The following is a 22,162-nucleotide window of genomic DNA, read 5'->3' on the forward strand; positions in this document are numbered from 1 at the left end:
GCTCCTGTACGACAACGATTAAATTTTAATAAATGCTCTTGCTGTTTAGTCTTACGTAAACCTCTTTATGATAACATGTATAATTTGGCCTTTGTCCAGTAGTAGACGTCTTTTGGCTGAGATGATGATGATGAAGCACAATATGTACAAATTAAAAGAATGAAAAAGAGATTAACCCCTTACCACATGTTATAAAGATATTTGTTGAAATTTGAACTTTAACAGTTGTCAATATAGTTGAATATCATATCCGCCATACATAGCTTCGTATGCGGTAAAGGGTTAATTTTAGACGATGGTATTAAAACCTTTGCATGGGGACGTTATAAAATACCTAAATGATTGGTAAATAAATAAATAATTAGTCATTCACTTTTAAACTTTTTTATTTTCGGAATGCATACAAATACAATTATTCTTAGTCCGCAAACACATATATTTTTTTTATGATTTTCGGGTTAATCACCTCCACGAACCACAACCCCGCGTCTTTCCAGATTAAAGTTTTCTGTTTGACAGGCACGGAGAGCAATGATCTAATGTTGTGTTTCCTTAGCACCTCCAGCAGTAGCCCCTCCGCATGGTATCCCGAGTGTAACTGGAGGACGGACCTCTCCTCCAAAATCTCTTTGATCAGCTTCTTCAGATCGCTCCGGGCTGCCTCCCACTTGTAGATGTCCACGTCAGGTGCTAGCGCCTCGATTGATGAGATGAAAGCAATATTTGTTCCGTCGCTATCTCCGCATTTATAATTATACCCCAACCCCTTGTTACTGAACCACAGCCTCACAACGAGCTCAATTACGTACTCCATTGTTATTTTCTGATTTTTAATTAATTTTAGAATGCGTATGCGCTAGTGGCAGGTTGCCGGTAATGTGGTCTCATTTATGATAACATTTCTCTGAACCATGGCATGAGCGGTGGGGGAAATGACCGAACGGGATAGTCCTATTTATCTTTCAGTAGGAGTAGCAGAGAAGGCGTTGCTATTGTTTGTTCTTGTCACAGTCCCCAGTCCAGATTTTTGACAAGTTTTGAGTCGTTACTCCTACATTTGCACAATAGATAGAATTTTATGACGAACGGCTATCGGGTCTTCAATATTTTATCTCCATTCTGGTCTGCCGATTTTAAAAGAAACATGAACACTTATTTATTTATGATTTTTTTAAATATTGTCTATAAAAACACTTTTTTCGTTACTCGATTGCTGTGAAGGGTTTTACATACACGAAATCTACACATTTGGGTTCGTCTGTCGTCTCTAAAAACTCGTCAGAGAATTTAATTTTAAACTAACTAGTTAACTAACACAAAAGTTATGTCCAGAAAACCAGTTTTTTGGCCTAAAATTGTTCAACTTTGATGCCAAATATCTCGAAGACAATAAACTTGAAGTAAATATGGTAAGCTGGCTACTAGCTATGGTAAGGTAACTAAGGGGATTCAGATCGAAGGTCATTGGCACTAGGGAGCCCCTTAAAGTGAAACTTTTATTCCATCGCCTCAATTATGCATGTCGCATTACAGCCGGCCGATTTGAGTAAAATTCTACTTTATTTCTAGTACTTAGAGTTGATCGTTGTTTGTCATTATTCTTTATGTTAATCTAGAATATATTTGATTTTGACAGATAGAGTTTTACGGTTAATAAGATCTACCGTCCTTAATATTTTGTATGAAGTTACAAGCAAATATCAGTCTTCGTGAATTAAGTATTGTATTATTTCAAAGTGCTTAAGGTTTAATACGGTATGGTAATATGGTAAGCCGTATTTAAGGTTAATAAGGTCTACTGTCCTTAATATTTTGTATGAAATTACAAGCAAATATCAGCTCTCGTGAATTATTAATGAAGCTTATTTCAAAGCGTTTAAGGTTGAATATTTCCTCAAATTTTCCGTTAAATGCCTACAATCCTTAGAGCATTTAAACCGGAGTCGCCTTTAAGAGCTTACCCCTCTGTCGAAAACCTCGCCCAATGGTCATACTTATTGTATGGACTGGCGTTTATCTGACCAAAACCAACCGAAAATAAACATTCACCAGTACATACAATAGTACTTGCAAGCATCCATAGGCTAGGGTGCTTACTTGAGCGGACTGTATGGTTGTTTGCCACCGACGTCTCAGTACATATATAATGCAGGATCGAGAAATTGGGTGATGTTATATTTATTCAATTCCATGACTTGTAGAAATAGTTGTATAACACAAGTTCTTCTAGATTAGAATACGTTAGTAGTCCTCAAACACGCAAACTGGGGCGAGGCAACGCGCATGTGACAACTTTGAAGTTGCAGGCGTCCAAAGGCTACACTGACTACACTTACAATCAGGCAGGTCGCGCCGTATGCAATTTCACAACATTTCGCATACTTTAATGATCAACAACGCGCATGATCCATAGGCTACAGTGATTGCTTAGCATCAGATGGGTCGTATTCTTGTTTGCCACCAACGTGGTATAAAAATGTTCACCAATACCAGTGATCGACAACGCGCATGTAACAACTTAGAAGTTGCAGGCATCCATAGGCTACGGTGACAGCTTATCATCAGGCGGGCAGTATTCGTGTTTGCCACCGACATGGTATAAAAAAAGTTGCAGGCATCCATAGGCTACGTTGACAGCTTATCACCAGGCGGGCAGTATTCGTGTTTGCCACTGACGTGGTATAGAAAAAAAGTTGCAGGCATCCATAGGCTACGGTGACAGTTTATCATCAGGCGGACAGTATTCGTGTTTGCCACCGACATGGTATAAAAAAAAAAGTTGCAGGCATCCATAGGCTACGGTGACAGCTTATCACCAGGCGGGCAGTATTCGTGTTTGCCACTGACGTGGTATAAAAAAAAAGTTGCAGGCGTCCATATGCTACGATGACAGTTTATCATCAGGCGGACAGTATTCGTGTTTGCCACCGACGTGGTATAAATAAGTTCACCAGTACCAGGAATCGGAATTAGGTCAGCTAAAAAATACCTATTACATAATATAGAGTGGTTACAACCGGATATAAAAATGTATTTTTCTTGAATACCTGGATATTCGATATTTATTTATTATTCACATACAGATATACTCGACTTTGCTAGTTAACGACATACTTAGGTTTAGAAACTCCCTTTTCTAAAAAGTGTGATGTAAATGTTACCAGATGTAACTAGAAATAGTTACAACTTTTAGATTAACATGAAACATCCCGTAATGTAAGTAAAAACATGTATGTTTAACATTACGACTAGTACCTGGATAAATATCGAATACCCAGGTATTCAAGAAAAATATATTTTTCTATCCGGTTGTAACCACTCTATATTATGTGCTCTTGCAAATATGCCCGTATGCATATTTTAAAACAAACTTATTGGGCAGTTGGAAAAGTACAAAGTCCATATATTTGCTGACCGCAAGCTCCAAAACCAACCGCACCGGGAGCGAGCCGAGGCCATCGACCTCGACCTTGACGCGTACACGTGCTCTGTGGCGTCAGATACATACAAAGTAGCGCCAATATATAAATATATAAATATATATATGCATATTTTAAATCTAACTTATTCTCTCTCTTATCTCGATCGACCTCGACGCCCACGTAGGAATTTGCAGGTGGCCGTCGGCGCCACGGTGGCGGCTGATGCAACACGTCGGGAGATAAATACCTAAATTGAGCCAAAAACGAGAAATTAGGACCAGTTTCACCGTGACGGGGTGGCCTAGGGGTTCATGACGTTAACTGGCTAAAGACGCCCCGGTTAGCTAAAGACGCTGGTTCGAATCCGACCTTCGCCACTGGAGGCCACCTCGTCACTTTTTGTTTGTCGTACACGTACAAAGTGGTGCCATCTATTTTAGCGAAGTTTTCCCTCGGGAGATAAATACCTTAAACATAGAAAGTAGCGCCAACTGGCGAGGATATATGCACAACTACCAAGGGGCAGCGGCGGGGAGGGGGCGGGGGAGGGCGGGGAGGCGGCGGGAAGGGGGCTAGTGGCGCCATCTAACGGATCTTTGCCGAACTTTTTAAATTCATCGATAACTAACTTACTTACACGTACAAAGTAACGCCATCTGACGGGGATCAATGAACAACTACCAAGTAGCGCCATCTAACGGATCTTTGCCGAACTTTTTAAATTCATCGGTAACTAACTTACTTACACGTACAAAGTAACGCCATCTGACGGGATCAATGAACAACTACCAGCGCCATCTAACGGATCTTTGCCGAACTACCAAGTGGCGCCCTCTGGCGGATCTTTGCCGAACTACCAAGTGGCGCCATCTAACGGATCTTTGCCGAACTACCAAGTGGCGCCATCTAACGGATCTTTGCCGAACTACCAAGTGGCGCCATCTAACGGATCTTTGCCGAACTACCAAGTGGCGCCCTCTGGCGGAATAGTTTTGAGATGGAACATACATATTTACACTACTCAGACTACACTCTAGCATTACTGCTGCAGTAATGTCACGCTGCAATACTGCCGATTTCATGCTGCCAATTATAACTGCAAGAAACGTCAATTTTAATGAACTTTTTGAAGTTGTATGGAGCAATGCAGGCGGCAGTATTACTGTAGCGGTATGATAGCGTGGCAATACTGCCGACTGCATTGTTGCCGCAAATAGCAAAATCGATGTCACTGCTCGGTTTTTTTGTGCGACAGCAATGAGGACCGGTCTGGCCTAGTAGGTAGTGACACTAGTACCTATGAAGCTGATAGTCCTGGGTTCGAATCCCGGTAAGGGCATTTATTTGTGTGATGAACACAGATATTCGTTCCTGAGTCATGGGTGTTTTCTAACCCTCTTATTTATAAACGTGTGCTAAAGTTGACAAGCCGGTAACAATAGTTTGTCCCTTTCCATCATACCAATACTTCGGAAAGGGACAAACGATTGTTAGCGGCTTGTCAACTTTATCACACGTTTATGAATAAGGGGGTAAGTATATAAGTATGTATTTAGCTTTGCTTAGTTTGAGGCTAGGTTGATCTGTGTAAGATTGTCCCCATATATTTAGGTATTTATATAATGCAGTCGGCAGTAATGTCACGCCGCATGACTGCAGCAGTAATGCTGGTGTAGTCTGAATCCGAACAGCACCTTAACACTTTCCTGTGGAATTTGTGAGTTTTTGCTTTTTGGTCTGTGAGGAATATTGGATAAGTTCCAGAAATAGCCTTACAGGCTTTTATCATTTCGCATTCGCAATTATGATTATAGATATTGGTTTTGAGATAAATTTTTAAATTGAGGTGATATCAAATTGAGAGGAATAAATTTAAACTTCACCGCTTTGGCAAGATTCAAACTTGCGACCGTTTGAATTTGAAACACCGGGCGTTTTACCGAGTGAGCTACCGAAACTTACCAGTAGCAGGCGAATTTTTACAATCCTTTCTTCTGTTTACTCGCTTTTTTCTGTAGTATTGTCTGCAGACGTACTGTGTGATTTCATAAACATTAGTTTATTATGAAATAATAATTATTTATTAGTGGAGGTACAGTTAGTATCAAATAGATTCATTATCTATTGGTTAAACTGATCATAGTTATTATGATACAAGTGCGGAAAGTAGGAAATTCGCAACGAAAGGCGATTTAAAACATTCCCTTCGATCATGTTTTAAATCGACACGGGTTGTGAATTTCGTATTTTTACCTGGGACCTCCTGCTTCTGTGCTTCGTAAGTGGTCACTACCGATTAGGCCAGTAGACCATTAATTGAAATCGCTTTTTAGCGATAAGATCGCCTGTTTTTAAACAAATTTTCTAGAATGACGTAAAATAAGAAATATTCATTTAAGGCGCCGTGAGTGATTTTCTATAAATTTTTTTTAGTAGTTCATGTTAGATTTTCGTGATATTTATCCGTCGAACGAAAGTTCATTAATCAGGTTCTGAATCGACGAAGTTACTAAAGAAAGGCCTCAAGATGCTATTCATATTTTTTTAATCCGTGTTATGAATAATAATATATCTAAAAGAACGCTACAATTTTTCAAAATCTCCGGTGGCTGACCTACGGCACCTTAGAGGAAAGTGGAGGTCCCGCGCGAAATCACTTTATCATACAAACGTAGTCCTTATTTTCCTCTCCGGATATTAACATTATTGAAAATGTTTTGACACAATTTGTTGTATATCAACCACAACTATACCCTTACGTCAGATTTTTTTCAAATTTTTAATTATTATAAGAGTTAGGAGCATTTAAAAAATTGCATGAAATCTTTTTTCGCACCTAATTTTTAAAATAATAAAAATATCGAAAAAAGTCAAACGTTAGGGGCATGGCTATGGTTAATATTAATCAAAATTATGTAAAATATATTCCATTAATGTCAATATCCATAGAGGAGCATGGGGACTACGTTTGTCTGGAGAAGCAGCGGTCCCCTTTCCTCTTAAATAAGGCCCTTCGCCGATTTGAGCACTGTGCACCCAGAGCGGGTGAACAAGTTAACGAAAAATGCATGAGCGGGGCTAACTGACGCGGACGGGTGCGACGGATTTCACCCACGATGGCACCCGTAGCTACCGCTCCCCGTGCACTCGCGGAAGTCGGCAAAAGGCCAAAATACTTACTCCCCACACCCTCCCATTTCGTGTGATTGTGATCTTACACGTGCTCTTGAGAATTTTAAGCACGTGTAATCTGATCAATCCAGTCTAGTAAACATACTAATGAGTAAGTATTTCCCACCTTACTGCTTTATAATACGGTTAGGAATCGATTAATTATTACGGGGGTAAATTACGTAGATTGTGAATAGTTACTTAGTTTTTCAAGTGATATCGTATTAAACTAGTACTTGTTGCTTCAAGAGGGACCAGAGGTATTGGTGGTTATTCATTGATGGAATTATGGTTATACATTTTCTTATTATTAGGTATTAATTGCTTTTTGGAAAAAAATGCTTTGCGACGAGATAGGGGCTGGACAAGGAGAGGTATACAGGGTGATTCATGAGACGTGAGCTAGGCTAAGCCTACACAATCAGTAAATGTTAATGAATCGTTCACCGTCATATTTAAGTAAAACAATCACGCTTTTTATCTGTTATTTAACTTTTTCTTAAGGACAAATTTGATTATCTACAATCATGGACACCCTACAACACTTAATTAACAAAGATAAAACCTCTTTAACCGTTATGACAGCACGTTGATTATGAAGAAAATAAAATGTCACACTTGAGTGAGATACGATTTTATAAAAGTAACCAGACTCCGATGACATTCAATTTGTTACTTATTATGGATAAAACAAAGAGGGTGACCATAAATATCGTAAATAAAATAAAACTCTTTTTTTTTAACAGTAAAAATTAAATTAACGTTAATCTCACAAATACTGGTACGAAACAGTTGCTGATAATTAACCGAATATGCAGGCTTGATCCTGCTCACGTCTCCTGAATCATCCTGTATAAAAAATATTAAGTGCTTTTCAGTGGGTTGGTTTTTTAATAACAAAATGAGATCAAATTGACATCAATTTGTATGTAAATCCCAAGTTAATATAGGTGGTTGTGTATAACTATAAATAAAAGCAATTGACACAAAATTTACATACACAATCTCATACTATTTCATATACATATTTTTCTTTTACACACACAAGAATAAAAGGCACATTTATTTATGAAGTGTACTCAAATACACCTACTTAATTCAAATATCACTTCGGGAGATAAAAGTTAACAGCTCTGTGCATAGTGATTTCATTCTACATTCCATTTGTAGCCACACGGCGAAGACTGCGTTGGATATCTTACTCGTGCATATAAACTGGATTGTTCTTGAGGGTTTTTTTTGGTCTTTCAGTAAATATATGTAGTGATATTATTGTTTCATAAAGATGTCTTTCAATTTCAAAATGTAAGTTGTATATGATCTGCACCACCACATTGACATTCACCTGTACAAACCCCCCTGATCCTTTCCTCATCAGAACTTGTTCTATCACCACCTCTAGGATCTCTATATATTGAATCATCTACTGACCCACTAGGGGCTTCTACATTGTTATGCTGAAACGTAGTGTAACCTCTTGTAGCTTCAGAATAGCTAGGTGGCGGGGTCTCCACTCTTGGAGGTCTAATATAACTATCTAACGAGGAGCCATCATCATAGCTAGTAGAAGGCTGATGGAAACTATAATCGATTCTAGGCGACCAGCCAATATGAGATTGGTTGAGATCTTCAGTATTGGTGGAGCACCTTTGACCAAATATAGTCGCAAGGGTGGTCGTGTTGTAGTTAACAAGGTGGATATTCTGGTTATTGTTCGTGAAAAGGTGGTTGAATTCTTGACCAATGTTTGAAGGAAATTGACTGGCTTCTTCTGGTGCCGATGCATTGGTTTCATGGTTTTCGCGAGGGGTTCTGTTGACGCCTTTTTGTCTGTGTTCATATGGATGCATGCATAAGCATATGTAAAGGCAGACGACCGTCATCCCGATGGCTGTCTGAAAAACATATATATATTTTTAAAATATACAATGATGTATTTTATTTGGCTTAAAATATTTGGGTTACCGAATCCATTTTGCCTATATACGTCCACTGCAACGCATATATCTCCTGTCATGCGCGAGAGGGCTTGGACTTCAGTCCCCACGCTGGCCCAATGCGGGTTGGGGACTACATATAAAATATAGTGACTAAAATAGTAAGTTATCTTATTTAATGTCTTAAGGCCAGACTCTAGCTCTTAAGCTCTAGCTCTTGTTTTTTTTTCAGTTTGTTTCAAAATAAAAAGTAAGTTTTGTCAAAAATTTCATTATTGATTCAAACTATTATCCCCGATATTCTACTTTTCATTCAAAAGTTAACTAATACTAAGTACAATGAATCAAGATAATCCTAAGCACACTGAGGTGGCGTTATTTTATCACAGATTCATTGGAATCTGGCCATTGGGCCACCTCCGGTCTCCATCATCAGATCAGCAGCGATGGCATTTTACACCCAACTAACATAAGTGTGCGAAGTTTTAGGTCCATCGAATAATGGGACGTGGGTCTAATTTAGCTTGCAAGATTGTCATTACAGACAACGGGACAGGTGAAAGTATGTAAATAAAAGCTCGTAAAATGAAACCGTTGTGACCGCTTGACGTAATCTAGCTGACGTAAGCTCGGGTAGGGCAGTCCAGCTTGACTTTATCGATTCCACAAGAAGGCGTATTTTGATTGTAATAAAATAAGACATCGGTGTCAACGTTCAATTTTCGTGGCAAAGTACGATTAGCAGAAAAACATATACAAACAAAGACATCTAGTTCCCATTTTGAACCTTTATTTTTTATAAAACAAAAGGAATTCAACCCTGGCTGTCAAACGATAAGCAGCTGATTTTGCTAGGTCCCTTGTAATTATTTTAATTTTAATGATATTTCATGTAATATTAAGCTGTTTAAGTGTGTATTAAATAGTTTTAACATTAAGTTTTATGTATACATAATAAGTGAAGTGCTTTAGTGACGTTTACGTGTCTTGTAATATCTCAAATTTGTAGCCGTTATAGGTTATACATTTGAAATCTGTGTTCGCCTTAAAATCCTTTCTGGTTGTTTTTATCACTAGTAATTACTAAGTGTGCGTATAATAAAGCGTAAATCATTGCACAGGGTTAGAACACAGTGTAGACATAGTCAATCGTCACTATTTCATGTAAGTACGTACCTAAATATCACTTGGCTTGAGTAAGCGAATCCTTGTTTTTTTTCGGTTTAATATAATAAAAAAAAACATCTACAATGCTAACCCGCAGAGCAGCCGTAGCGGCTCGCCAGCAGGAGACTGATAAACTCCAACTTACCTTGCTGGAATTGAAAAAATCCAAGGAATCTTGTGCTCAATTGCTTAGTGAAAGAGAAGACAGTGAGAAGGAACTATTATTAGTACTTAATAGCAATGATAAGCTGAAAAAGCAACTGTGTTCTTTAGAAACTGACTATAATAATGTAAATTCAGAGCGGGCCCAGCTTCAGGAGACGGTTGACAGGTTCACTGAGTGTAGTGCTGCCTATGAGCAGGCCCTGAAGGACATCAACTCATTGGAGAGAGCACTGCACGACGCCCACGAACAAATCTACGAGCTACAGGAGGCCCAAAACAATGTAGCAGCAGCACACACTCAGACTTTATTCGAAGAACTGGTTCGGCCCGACTCTCAGTTGGTTACCGCACCAATTGAAAACCCTGTGGCCACTACAGATTTAGCCAATGATACCACCACACCAAGGTTAGTAAGTTGCAGCGGAAACAAACTAAAGAAATATATTAAATTAAATAGACTTATTAAAAAAAAAACAAAAGTTGTCAAAAATAAATAAATTGTTTTTTAAAAAATTGAGATTTTGTAAAGTTAATGTAAGCTTAGTGGATGAGTTAGATTTATACTCTGCTCAGTTAGAACATAGTAAATTACAATATGAAACTGACACACAGACATTAAAATTAAAAGTTCAGAGTTTGGAGGATTCAATTAAATCCTTAGATGCAATAAATGAGAGTTCAAAAAAAGTTATCAATGAATATTCTTTAGCCATGGATGATTTAATATCCCAAATTAGGCAAAATTCAGAGCGGGTTGAGTCTCTGACCAATGGCCAGTCATGTGCTTGTATGCAAATGAATGGTCATTCGTCGAGTGGAGCACTCGAGCCGAACCTGTGTGACAGTTTGACTCCATCACAACAAAATGATAATAGCTCCTTCCACACTACACACGACCTGTTTGGCCTAGTGGGTAGTGACCCTGCCTACGAAGCTGATGGTCCCGGGTTCAAATCCTGGTAAGGGCATTTATTCGTGTGATGAGCATGGATATTTGTTCCTGAGTCATGGGTGTTTTCTATGTATTTAAGTATTTATAAATATTTATATATTATATATATCGTTGTCTAAAGTACCCTCAACACAAGCCTTATTGAGCTTACTGTGGGACTTAGTCAATTTGTGTTATAATGTCCTATAATATTTATTTATTTATTTTATTTATTTACACAACAAAGCACACCTGAACCTAATGTCATTATGTACTGTGATGAAATTGGAAGCAATATGAGCACATTTTTAAACTATTACTTAAAGGGACTTAGTACAATCAACAATTGTCTGCCTCATAGTAGCCTTGAAAATCTCTCAAAACGAATTTTAAATGATAGTACTATTAATTCAAAGACAACACTGCTTATTCTTATGGGGAATAGGGGTAATGTGAATAAAAATAATTTAATAAAATTCTTTGAACAATTAAAGACACTTATAGTAAATGAAATTATTATTTTCACATTCCCCTATTGTGATCAAATGTCAGAGGCAGAAAATAACACTAGGTGTAAGTTAAATATATTTTTATATAATCTTTGTACATATAGTGATAAGTTTAGTATAATTGACACTAACAAATTTGTTAGCAAATACCATATGCCTATGGTTTTTTGGACTAAAGGTAAGTTATACCTTTCAAATTATTATAAAAGACAAATAGCTTTGTCGCTATCATATTTGTTTGACATTTCTGCCAAAAATTTGGCAGTTTATCCTGCTTCTATTGAGCAGACCGGTATGAACTTGGTTTTGGTTCCAGTCATAACCAATAATTTAAATTAGCTCTTAAGACAAAAGAATCTGTCTCTGGCAATTTAGCTTTTAGTAAATCTGATGAAAAATACTGCAAACATGGAATGTACATCCACCTGGTGCATCAAAACATTCAATGTATTAGAGGAAAAGATTTACAGATTGAATTTTTTTTGAATGATTATAATATTGATATTTTATGTATTACTGAACATTGGTTGAATAATAATGAATTAATGCCTCAATTTAATAATCACCAGGTGGGCAGTTCGTTCACCACACTTAGTTCCATACATGGTGGGTCATTAATTATATTAAATAGTCAGTTAAAATTTAAGGAACGTAAGGACATTGTATCCATGTCTGTTGAGCGGACTATAGAACTAAGTGCAGTAGAATTGGAGCAATTTATTGTTGTCTGTGTGTATAGGCCGCCTTTAAGTAATTTTGAAATATTTGAAAGCATAATGGAATCCGTCCTACTTAAAATATCACCTTCTAGTAAGAAATTACTTATATGCGGCGACTATAATGTAAATATTTTGGAAAATTCAACAGTAAGTTGTAGATTGTTGAATCTTTTCAAATCATGTAATCTCAACCACATGTTTATGGAGCCTACTAGAGTGACTGCCACTAGTGCCACCTGTATAGATAATATTTTCACTGATATTTTTCCTACCGCTAAAAATGTAATCAGCAAGTTAGAATCAGACCACTTAGGCCAATTAATGGTGTTTGAGGCTGTAAGGAAAAATACCTTGCGAAAACAAATAACTTTTGTACCAGTAACCTCTGACCGCGTGGAACGAATGAAACAAAGTTTAATTCAGGCGCTACCCTTTCTGTCTTCCAACATGAGTCCTAATGATATGTATAATTCATTCTTTCACACTTTTATGGAAAATTATAATGCGATATTTACTACAAAATCGGTCATGGTTAGTGATGCATCAGTTTTTAGTGAGTGGGCTACTGCAGAGTTACATCAACGAAGACGTGCATTGTATGCCTTGTATGAGGAACGGCGGTTCAATACGAGTGATGAATTTAAGGAATATGTTAAACAATATTCGAAGAAGTTTAAAATAGATTGCCATATCGCAAAGCGTAATTATTTAAGTCAAACAATAAAAACTAGCTCTGATATAATTAAAACAACGTGGAAAGTAATTAATGTGGAGACTGGTAGATCAAAGCAAAGGATGAAAGATCTTAAACTAAAAATTGATGACAAAATCGTAGATTCCAGTTTAGATATAGCAACAGAATTTGAAAAATTCTTCACCGAGGTACCAGCTTCCACAACTAAGAACTTAAATTCATCACCCTCGTCTGCCGTTACACTGTTAGAAGAGAATGTCCCAGAATGTACTAGAAACCTTAATTTTGAACATGTGAGTGCCTCAGATATATTAAAGGCGTTTAAATCAATTAATGTAAAAAAAACTAGTGACCTTTGGGGAGTCTCCGTTCATACTGTCAAATCCTTAATAGAAGTTGTAGCGCCTGACCTGGTAGTTATATTTAATAACAGTGTTGACTGCGGTGAGTTTCCTGATCTAATGAAACATAGTAAAGTCACTCCTTTATTTAAATCAGGTAGCACATCCGACCCCACTAACTTTAGACCGATATCAGTGTTACCAACATTCAGCAAAATTTTTGAAAAAATAGTTTTGAGTCAGTTATTGAAACATTTTAACATTAATAATCTAATGCACAACAAACAATTTGGTTTTACACGGGGTCGCTCAACAACCGACGCTGGTGTTGAGCTAATTAAACAGATCTTCGATGCCTGGGAGGAGTCACAGGATGCTTTAGGTATCTTCTGTGACTTATCTAAGGCCTTTGATTGCGTCTGTCATGAAACATTGATCAGGAAACTGCACTATTATGGAGTAAGAGGCTCGGCACTGAATTTAATAAAGTCTTACTTACACGGTAGAATACAAAGGGTTGATGTGAGTGGACAGCGATCACCGGGGTCATTGGTCTCTATGGGTGTACCGCAGGGATCAATATTGGGGCCGTTCCTGTTCCTTATCTACATTAATGACCTGCCTTACCTTGTAAAGACCCACCATGACATAGTATTGTTTGCAGACGATACCTCACTTATTTTCAAAGTCAAACGACAGCAACAAGCTTGCAGTGATGTAAACAATGCTATTTCTAAAGTAGTAAATTGGTTTAATGTTAATAATTTATTGTTAAATGAGAAAAAGACTAAGTGCATTAAGTTTGTTACAAGTCACATAAGAAATGAGCAAACAGGTGTCATTGTCAAGGATGAGGAATTGGAACTAGTAGATAGCACAGTTTTTCTTGGTATAACTTTAGATTCTAAACTACAATGGGGTCCCCATATTGCTAATCTCTCGAATAGACTGAGTTCTGCAGCTTTTGCAGTAAGCAAGATCCGTCAGTTAACAGACGTGAAAACAGCTCGATTAGTTTACTTTAGTTACTTTCATAGCATTATGTCATATGGTATTTTACTATGGGGTAGTGCTTCAGAGATAAATACCATTTTTGTTCTGCAGAAGAGGGCTATTCGTGCAATATATAAAATGTACCATAGAGACACACTTAGAGATAAGTTTAAGGACATTAACATAATGACAGTGCACTGTCAATATATTTATGAGAATATTCTGTATGTACATAAAAACATTGCCAGTTTTAAGAAAAACTGTGAAATACATAATATTAATACTAGAAATAAGCATAAGCTCGCAGTGCCCTTCACTAGGCTCCATAAAATTAAGAAATCATTCATGGGTAATTGTGTAAGATTTTACAATAAACTTCCTAATATTATAACTGAATTGTCTGTTAGTAAATTTAAAAATTATGTAAAACGTAAGCTTATCTCTAAAGCCTATTATAGCACACAAGACTACATGAATGATGAAACACCGTGGGATTAAGTGTGATTGTAAAGAATGAATTATTTATTGTTATGTTATTAATGATGAAATTGATAATTCAATGTATATATATACCGTATTTTTTGACATTTAGATTTTATTCTAGAAAGGTTCTAGACCAGTATTTTTATACAATTTTGATGTTTGACGATCTTTTTGTGAAATTCTTATTATTAAGTTTACCATATCTATAATAGTTCAATGTTTTTTTTAGAACAATAATAACTGCATCAATAAATTGCTCTGATATTTAGATTAAGATGATATTTGTAAAATTTGACGATTTAAAAGTGCTTGTTGCTAGGCCTATTTGAATAAAGAATATTTTGAATTGAATTGAATTGAAAGACGCAAAAAGATTATATACATTTTCATACGTTACAAAATTTTCCATGAATTTTGGTGTCAACCTTTGACGTTTGTAGAATATATCAATTTTAAATCAGTAAACGATCTTTCCACGCTGACTTATGGTAAGGGAAAGCAACTGCTGAAAATATTGATTACAATTTTTATTGACACTTGCTGGTATTTCAATCTCTTTGCTTTAAGACGGTTGGCTTATAATTTGTATAGTGTTAAAATGCAGGGTTTATTTAACCCATTATTCAAATAAACTTGTTTACCCTTTGAGTGTAATTTTATTGTTGAAATTTTTTGCGAACAGTGAACGTTTTTTTTTGATGCTACAAGATTAATAATTATACTAAAGTGTATATTGACGAAAAGTACTTTTAAATCAATTGCAGAAAATTTTCTTCGCTTTAGCTATGACACTTGCTTCACGTGGGTTTAATATGGCAATGACAAATTCTATGAAATCGGCTATCGCTAGATTCGTTAGGTACCTTTTTGGCATCATCCATATAAGTATAAATATATAGATCCATATATATAGCAATTTATGTACCTAAGCTATGTTCCTATGTAAAAGTAAGCAATAAAGATATTGATTGATTGATTGATCATATACCCAAAACCAATCCTGATCAAATTCATAAGCTGTGTAAATATCGGTATATTTACACAGCTTATGAATTTAATCAGGATTGGTTTTGAATATGATCTGTTGATGTCAATCTGAATACGCCTCAAGTCTTCTAATATAACTGTCGATTTTTTTTGTTATATTTTCACTAGTTTTTTTTAGCAGATCTAATAACAAATAATGATCCCGGGAATCACTTTTAAAACAGGACCCTGTAATTAAATTCAATAAACTTTCTGCTGAGAATTAATCTACTATTTTTGTCTGAAAAAAAAAAGTCTAAATTGGAAGTCAATTTCGTGCGGAAGTTCTAGGGGCTTGCCGCTGATGGTGTAATATTGTTAGTCTGAGATAATTTACGTTGTAGGTACCTAACATTAAAAAGTAGTAATATACTAACTATCAGTGGCGGCGCGTCACAAATATTCGTAGGGAACCCGGCGCTAATTTTGCTTTCCTTTTCTCCATGAACTGATCGTGAAAGTACTCAACGGGCTGATATTAGACAAGCCGGTGGGAATCGAGTTCTTTGAACGATCCGCCACTGCTAACTATAGTGATCACTTCGTTATCTCACGCAGTTGGTAAAGAAGTTACGGGGTTTCCTAGTAGAAGTTAGCTGACTTTTGGGATCAAAATATTTTATAAATTATTTACCTCTTTGCTAATTAACATGACACAAATAAGTTTCATGCAAGACTTGGCCAGTCACACACATGGTAAATTAAGTAAAAGTAATCAAGTATAAATAAAAATAAAAAGTCATTTATTATTGCAAGAAAAAACTTACTGCAACGAAAAGTAAAGCACAACAAAATTCAACAAACATAGTAGGGTTTAAGTAGAATAGGGTTGTTGAATGTAAGTAAGTAAATATTCTTTATCGCACCAACAATTATACATTTTATATACATGTAAAACTACAAATAAATTTTAATGTATATTGTATTTAAACAATATTTTGTATCATGCACGAATAGCACTAATAAGTTTTTGGCAATAATTTCATTTTTGGTAGAATCTTTTATCGCTGACTGTACTTTTCTTTCCACAGGCAACTAATACTCATCGAGACCCAAACACAATTAGTTTGCGTTCTTTTATGAAATGATCACAGAGTTCCTATGGCCACCTCCTGTCTCCATCATCAGATCAGCTCCGTGTCATGATAATATTGGATTATCATCGGATTTATGCAAAATTTCAGCTCAGTCGGAAATTGGGAAGTAGATCAAATATAACTTCCAAGATTTGACACCCACTAAAAAACTAACATACATACATAAGAGGGCAAGTTAAATAAAAGCATGTAAAAAGTATAAAATTCTTCATGAATGGTAGTTAAGTATAAAATTTTTATTATTTCTTACCAAACTTAGCAAGGCTACTATAATACCGGCGTCCATTTTAATACTATGCACTTGAATTCAAATCACAACTCTTTTCGCTTTAGGTTCGGCTTTTAGCCTACCTCAAATACCCAAATAACGAAGAACTTTTTGCTTACGAAGAACCAAGCTTTAGCACTGCAAAATCCCGAACTAAACCAAAACATTTCAAAACATGTTAAGAGAAGTAACACTATTTACGTATAAAAATTACTAAAATAAAAAATGAACTTAATAACCTACAGAAATCGGTTCAATTTCGAGTATTCACAGCACGAAATGGGCAGCTGAAATTGAAACCACTGAGCACTGGGTGAAACGTAGCAGACGACACAGGTGAAACGTAGCGAATTTTTAGGTTGGGAATGACACACCATTTTATATTTTGATTTTCAACCTTAACAAACCAGGATAGAATCTATATTCAAGTAAACTACGTGATAATATGACGCGTGCAATGTAGACTTTATGATGATTGTGATAAGGTAGAAAATTAAATGTATGTCAGACGTAACGCATCGAACACACTGATTTCCAACTAATAGCTTAAAATGATTGTGTTTTGGATTTTTGATTTAACGTTTGGCACAGTGTGACACAGTGTTCTATAAGATAGCTAGTGGGTAAAGCCTGTTAAATGACGTCACTGTTATTGGTATACATTCGGCAAGGTCGTGCCAAGCGAGATTGGGCCATAAATATATGCCATAACGAAATTTGGTTTACGTGGTGAGAGGTGGGGTTTTTCGCAAGTTCTGGGAAAAGCCATGTTTATAAGACAGGTGAAATGTTGTTCAGGACAATGTAATAGTCGAAATGTCTTTTGTATTTACTGAAGAGGTTGAAAGTGAAATACAATCATATTAATGGCGTCAGCGGTTTTATGGTTAGTGATTTAGAGGAGGTAATAAAACTGAGTTTGTACTATGATTTAGACGTCCTGGTCCTGGACACTTGGAGAGCCTTTACACCTCCAAATCTTATTAATATAATTATTATTGTGTTTTTTTCTTTCTCAGACCCTGGGAACCTTATAAATCCTCTTTAACATCAATTAAATGATGGTTTAAACAGCGCCCATAACATTACGGCACTTACGTAAATGACTAGTAAGTCCAATTCGCGAGCGGCAGCCGCGACCGCATAGCGGGCAGGAGAATGCCATGCCCGGTGACGATGGTGGGAAATCAGCGCGCTGGTGTCTCAGTTCTCACCTAGTTTAAGCCATGCTTCATCGTGTGCAACTACTCCATCTCCCAGGATCTTCCTCCAGTGCTCGCGGTCTTCAGCCTCCCTTTCCCAGTCGATGGGATCGATCCGGAAGGACAAAATATCTCGCTTTGCGCTATCCTTAAAACGAAGCATTAGTCGCCCAACCGGTCGTTTCGCGTGCGCTACTTCGCTCAGGAGAGTCTTACGTGGCAAACGAGAGGGCTCCATCCTGTGCACGTGCCCCAACCACCGTAAGCGTCTCTGTTTCAAGACTGCGGTGATACTGGGTAAACGTGCGATGCTAAGTACCTTCTCGTTTGTGACTCAATCCTTCCACGAGAAATTTAAAATGCATCGAAGACAGCGCATATGGAAGTTGTTCAATTTCCGTTCCTGTTTAGCATATGACGTCCAAGTTTCAAAACCGTGCAAAAGTATGGACATATAATACATGTCTGATAAACAATCATCTTCGTATTTATGATTAGATGTTTATTATCCCATACTCTAGTACTGAGCCTTCCGAAAATTGTGGAGGCCTTACCAATACGAAAATTAATCTCAGCATCCAGCGAGAGATTATTGGTCACGGTTGATCCAAGGTAACAGAAATTTCCAACATTTTCCAGAGTCAAAACATCCAACTGTATGGTTGGATCTTGATTTAAGCCTTGAGTCATTACGACTGTCTTTTTGACATTAATCGACATAAAAAGAGTTTGCAAGCCACATTAAATTTTTCTACCATACTCTGAAGCTCTTCCGGTGACGTATCTACAAAGGCGGCGTCTTCGGCAAATAGGAAACTGTCAACATACAAATCCTCGCGGTATTTTTTGATTTTAAGAATGAGATACACATATCATATCCAAACTGAATGTATTAACCGTGGAGACTATACGTCTCTGTCATATTATATAATATACTTGACTTGGTACAATACTAGTTATGTATTCTGTAGCATTAGTTTATGAGACTGCTAGCTAACAGTCCAGACGCGATTTATTCATTGAGTATAAATTTTATTTTGACACTTGGAGAGACTTTACACCTCCAAATCTTATTAGTATTAATACTCTGACATTGGGGACCTTTTACATCTCCAGATTTCATGTATTTTTAACCATAGAGACTATATATCTCTATTTTTTGTAGTAATTATTTATTTTAAGATTATTATAATGTAATATTTACCCAGGTATTGGCTGTTGTATTTATAAATGTTGTTATGTATTTTTCATGTCACTATATGTTGTTGAATGTTGTATTGACTTGTAAAAGAGCCCTTGCCTTCTTCTTGTAAGAGGCCTGCTTGCAGTATAAATATATGAATGTTGAAGGGACAGTGCCTATGTCAAATAAAATTAACTTCATTTTGTAACGACTTTGTCAGCTTAGAATAATGAGTTTTGTGATAAAACTATCCAATGCCTTTTCCCGGCACTTATACTATAAATATCTCCCTCTCAAATTTGGTTTGAATCGGTTTACCACCCGGTTTAAGCGTAAATGGGTAACAGACAGACAAGAGTTTTTTTCGCATTTTATTATTAGTAGTGATAAGGATTTTACCTCACACTAAGTATAAGGACACCTTCCTAAACTCCTAGATTATCAACGACCTAATATACTTTTGATCACAAAATTAAGGCCCATTCAATTTGTCCAAGAATTTTTTAAGCCGAGCCTGTAATTAATAGTAAAGTTTTCCTTCTGTACAGTTAGCGGAAAAAGTTCCGATTGCCTATATTCTCCATAGTTACTAAAATTATGTTTATATTTTCCAAAGTTTTTGCACGCGACGTTGCCTAAAAATAATTAAATAAATATTTGGGGACAATTTTACACGGATCGACCTAGACCCAAACTAATCAAAGCTTGTACTATTGGTACTAGGCGACGATATACTACACATACGTATATAGATAAGCCTCAACTGATCGAGCCCACGATATGTAAAACGGACGAAACAATGTGCGCCTTTATTCGACTTAATAATACGTGAGTTTATATTATATGTACGGTACCCCTAGTGTAATTTTAGTCGATAGCGAAACGTGACGAACGCGTTTGCGTTGTCTCATTTTGTATGGGTTTTTGAGCACCGCGCCAAGCGGGACGTTTTGGAAAGTCAAAAATCTCATACAAAATGACACTTAACGCAAACGCGTTCGTCACGTTTCGCTGTCGAAAATATTTACACTAGGGGTACAGAAGTTTATAGTTAATATCAATATCACGCATGTACCTATTTTAATATAAAGTTTCCTAGATTGTTGTTGGATCCCATTAATAAAATACTCCTACTACATAGTTTGGCAAGCCATTTCTCTCATTAGAAAAATTTAAAAAAAAGTAGGCGCGATGGGTTGTACCGCTATATAAAATGCGAATTTCGCGCCTTTTTCTACTGACAAAGTGGGTTTCCCAAAGTATATATCAGTTGTGTTCAAATAATTTCAAACAGTTTGTTGATGTAGCCGCCGGCGTTGACTGTACTCAACAACTTCCTTCATTTCATCATTTTCATCGCAACATCGCCGGAACTTTTTTTATACAAGGGGATTTTTAATCTAAATTCTTGGTCTCTTGTAACGTGTGGGAAAAGAGTTACATTGTTGGAGAGTTTCCGCAGAGTCACGGAGGTCGGAATTGATACTTTGGACACTTTTTCTGGGACCGTAATCACAATCTTTTAGAAGTTTTTCGAATGAAAAAGAACACATTTTGAAAAGCGCACTGATTTCTTTCGTAAATGCTCATGTGGCGATGGATTCCAAAATAAAATAAATAAAACGATTTATCAATCCTAACTACATAATTTATTTTATTTGATAATCTATTGTTTGGCATTAATAGAATTTTTTTTATTTTGGTGTCGATTGTTTTTCGATAAAATTTGGTGGTTACCGTTTGCCTTATGGCGTATGGATTTTTTACATGTCAACAAAAAATTACATACATGTGTTGTCCCAAATTGGGATTTCGTATTAACTCCACCGAGAAAGAGGAGCTCTTCAAAGCAGCCTTTCTTTGACAATCCACCTCTATTTCAAATTGTCTTTGCTACAAGTAGGTACAGGGGTAAAATATACATTTATAATTAAATCTTAAACAATATAGCTGTACCTACAAATTTGTACGGATCCCTCGGTGGGCGAGTCTGACTCTGTTTTTGTATTACTCTCAAGATTATTATCAAGCACCCGTTCGTACATAAGGAGATCCAAACGCGCAAATGGCGTTGGATTAGGCTTATCCTCAGGAAGCCTGACACCCACCTATCCAATGTGTCCCTGACCTGGAAGATGCGCGGAAAACGGAAACATGGTCGCCCTAACTCTACTTGGCGCCGTTCCGTGGAGCAAGAGATGGGTGTATTGGGGATCGGGTGGGAGGTGGTTACCCAAGCTGCCCAGGACCGGAGTCAGCGGAAGAAAATGATTCCCAGTGGGGGGTAACAGGATAAAAAGAAGAAAGAAGATCAAGATTATGGTTGGATTTGGGACATTTCTGCAAAGATTTACGCATTTAAAAATAAACTTTTAAGAGGACAAAATCATAATGAAAATTTTAAATATTAATTCGATTGCGTATTACTACTCAAATACTGACTGTTTATATGTATGTATATATGTATTTTATATAAATTGTAATATTTTGTAAAAAAAAATTCGAGTAATTGGCAATTTAATTTTTAAGATTCTTTCGCATTTTTTTTTTGAGTTTCAGTTCTATGTATGGGGAACCCCAAAATTTTGAGTTTCGGTTCTAAGTATGGGGAACCCCCAAAATGTATTGTTTTTTTTTTCTATTTTTGTGTGAAAATCTTAATGCGGTTCACAGAATACATCTACTTACCAAGATTCAACAGTATAGTTCTTATAGTTTCGGAAAAAAGTGGCTGTGACATAGACGGACAGACGGACGGACATGACGAATCCATAAGGGTTCCGTTTTTCGCCATTTGGCTACGGAACCCTAAAAATGCTTCAAAAATGTTTTCTGCAAATCCAGTTTCAAAACA

General features: G+C 36.6%; 1 protein-coding gene across 1 annotated transcript; it reads right to left on the reverse strand.

Moving 5' to 3' along the window:
• Positions 1-7,451: 7,451 nt before the first annotated feature.
• Positions 7,452-19,090, reverse strand: LOC133529310 (uncharacterized). The gene is made up of 2 exons (XM_061867006.1): positions 16,906-19,090; positions 7,452-8,488 (listed from the first exon to the last, which is right to left on the reverse strand). Exons 1-2 carry the CDS (start codon positions 16,939-16,941, stop codon positions 7,892-7,894), a joined length of 633 nt encoding a protein of 210 aa, XP_061722990.1. The 5' UTR covers positions 16,942-19,090; the 3' UTR covers positions 7,452-7,891.
• Positions 19,091-22,162: the final 3,072 nt, after the last annotated feature.

This window comes from Cydia pomonella, chromosome 20 (genome assembly GCF_033807575.1).
Source record: "Cydia pomonella isolate Wapato2018A chromosome 20, ilCydPomo1, whole genome shotgun sequence".
Taxonomy (NCBI): domain Eukaryota; kingdom Metazoa; phylum Arthropoda; class Insecta; order Lepidoptera; family Tortricidae; genus Cydia; species Cydia pomonella.

Coding starts and splice junctions, on each gene's coding strand:
- LOC133529310 (XM_061867006.1), bottom strand. CDS start 16,941: ATGGACGCCGGTATTATAGTAGCCTTGCTAAGTTTG. Junction 8,489..16,905: donor TAGTAGCCTTGCTAAGTTTG/GTAAGAAATAAT, acceptor TATGTTTTTCAG/ACAGCCATCGGGATGACGGT.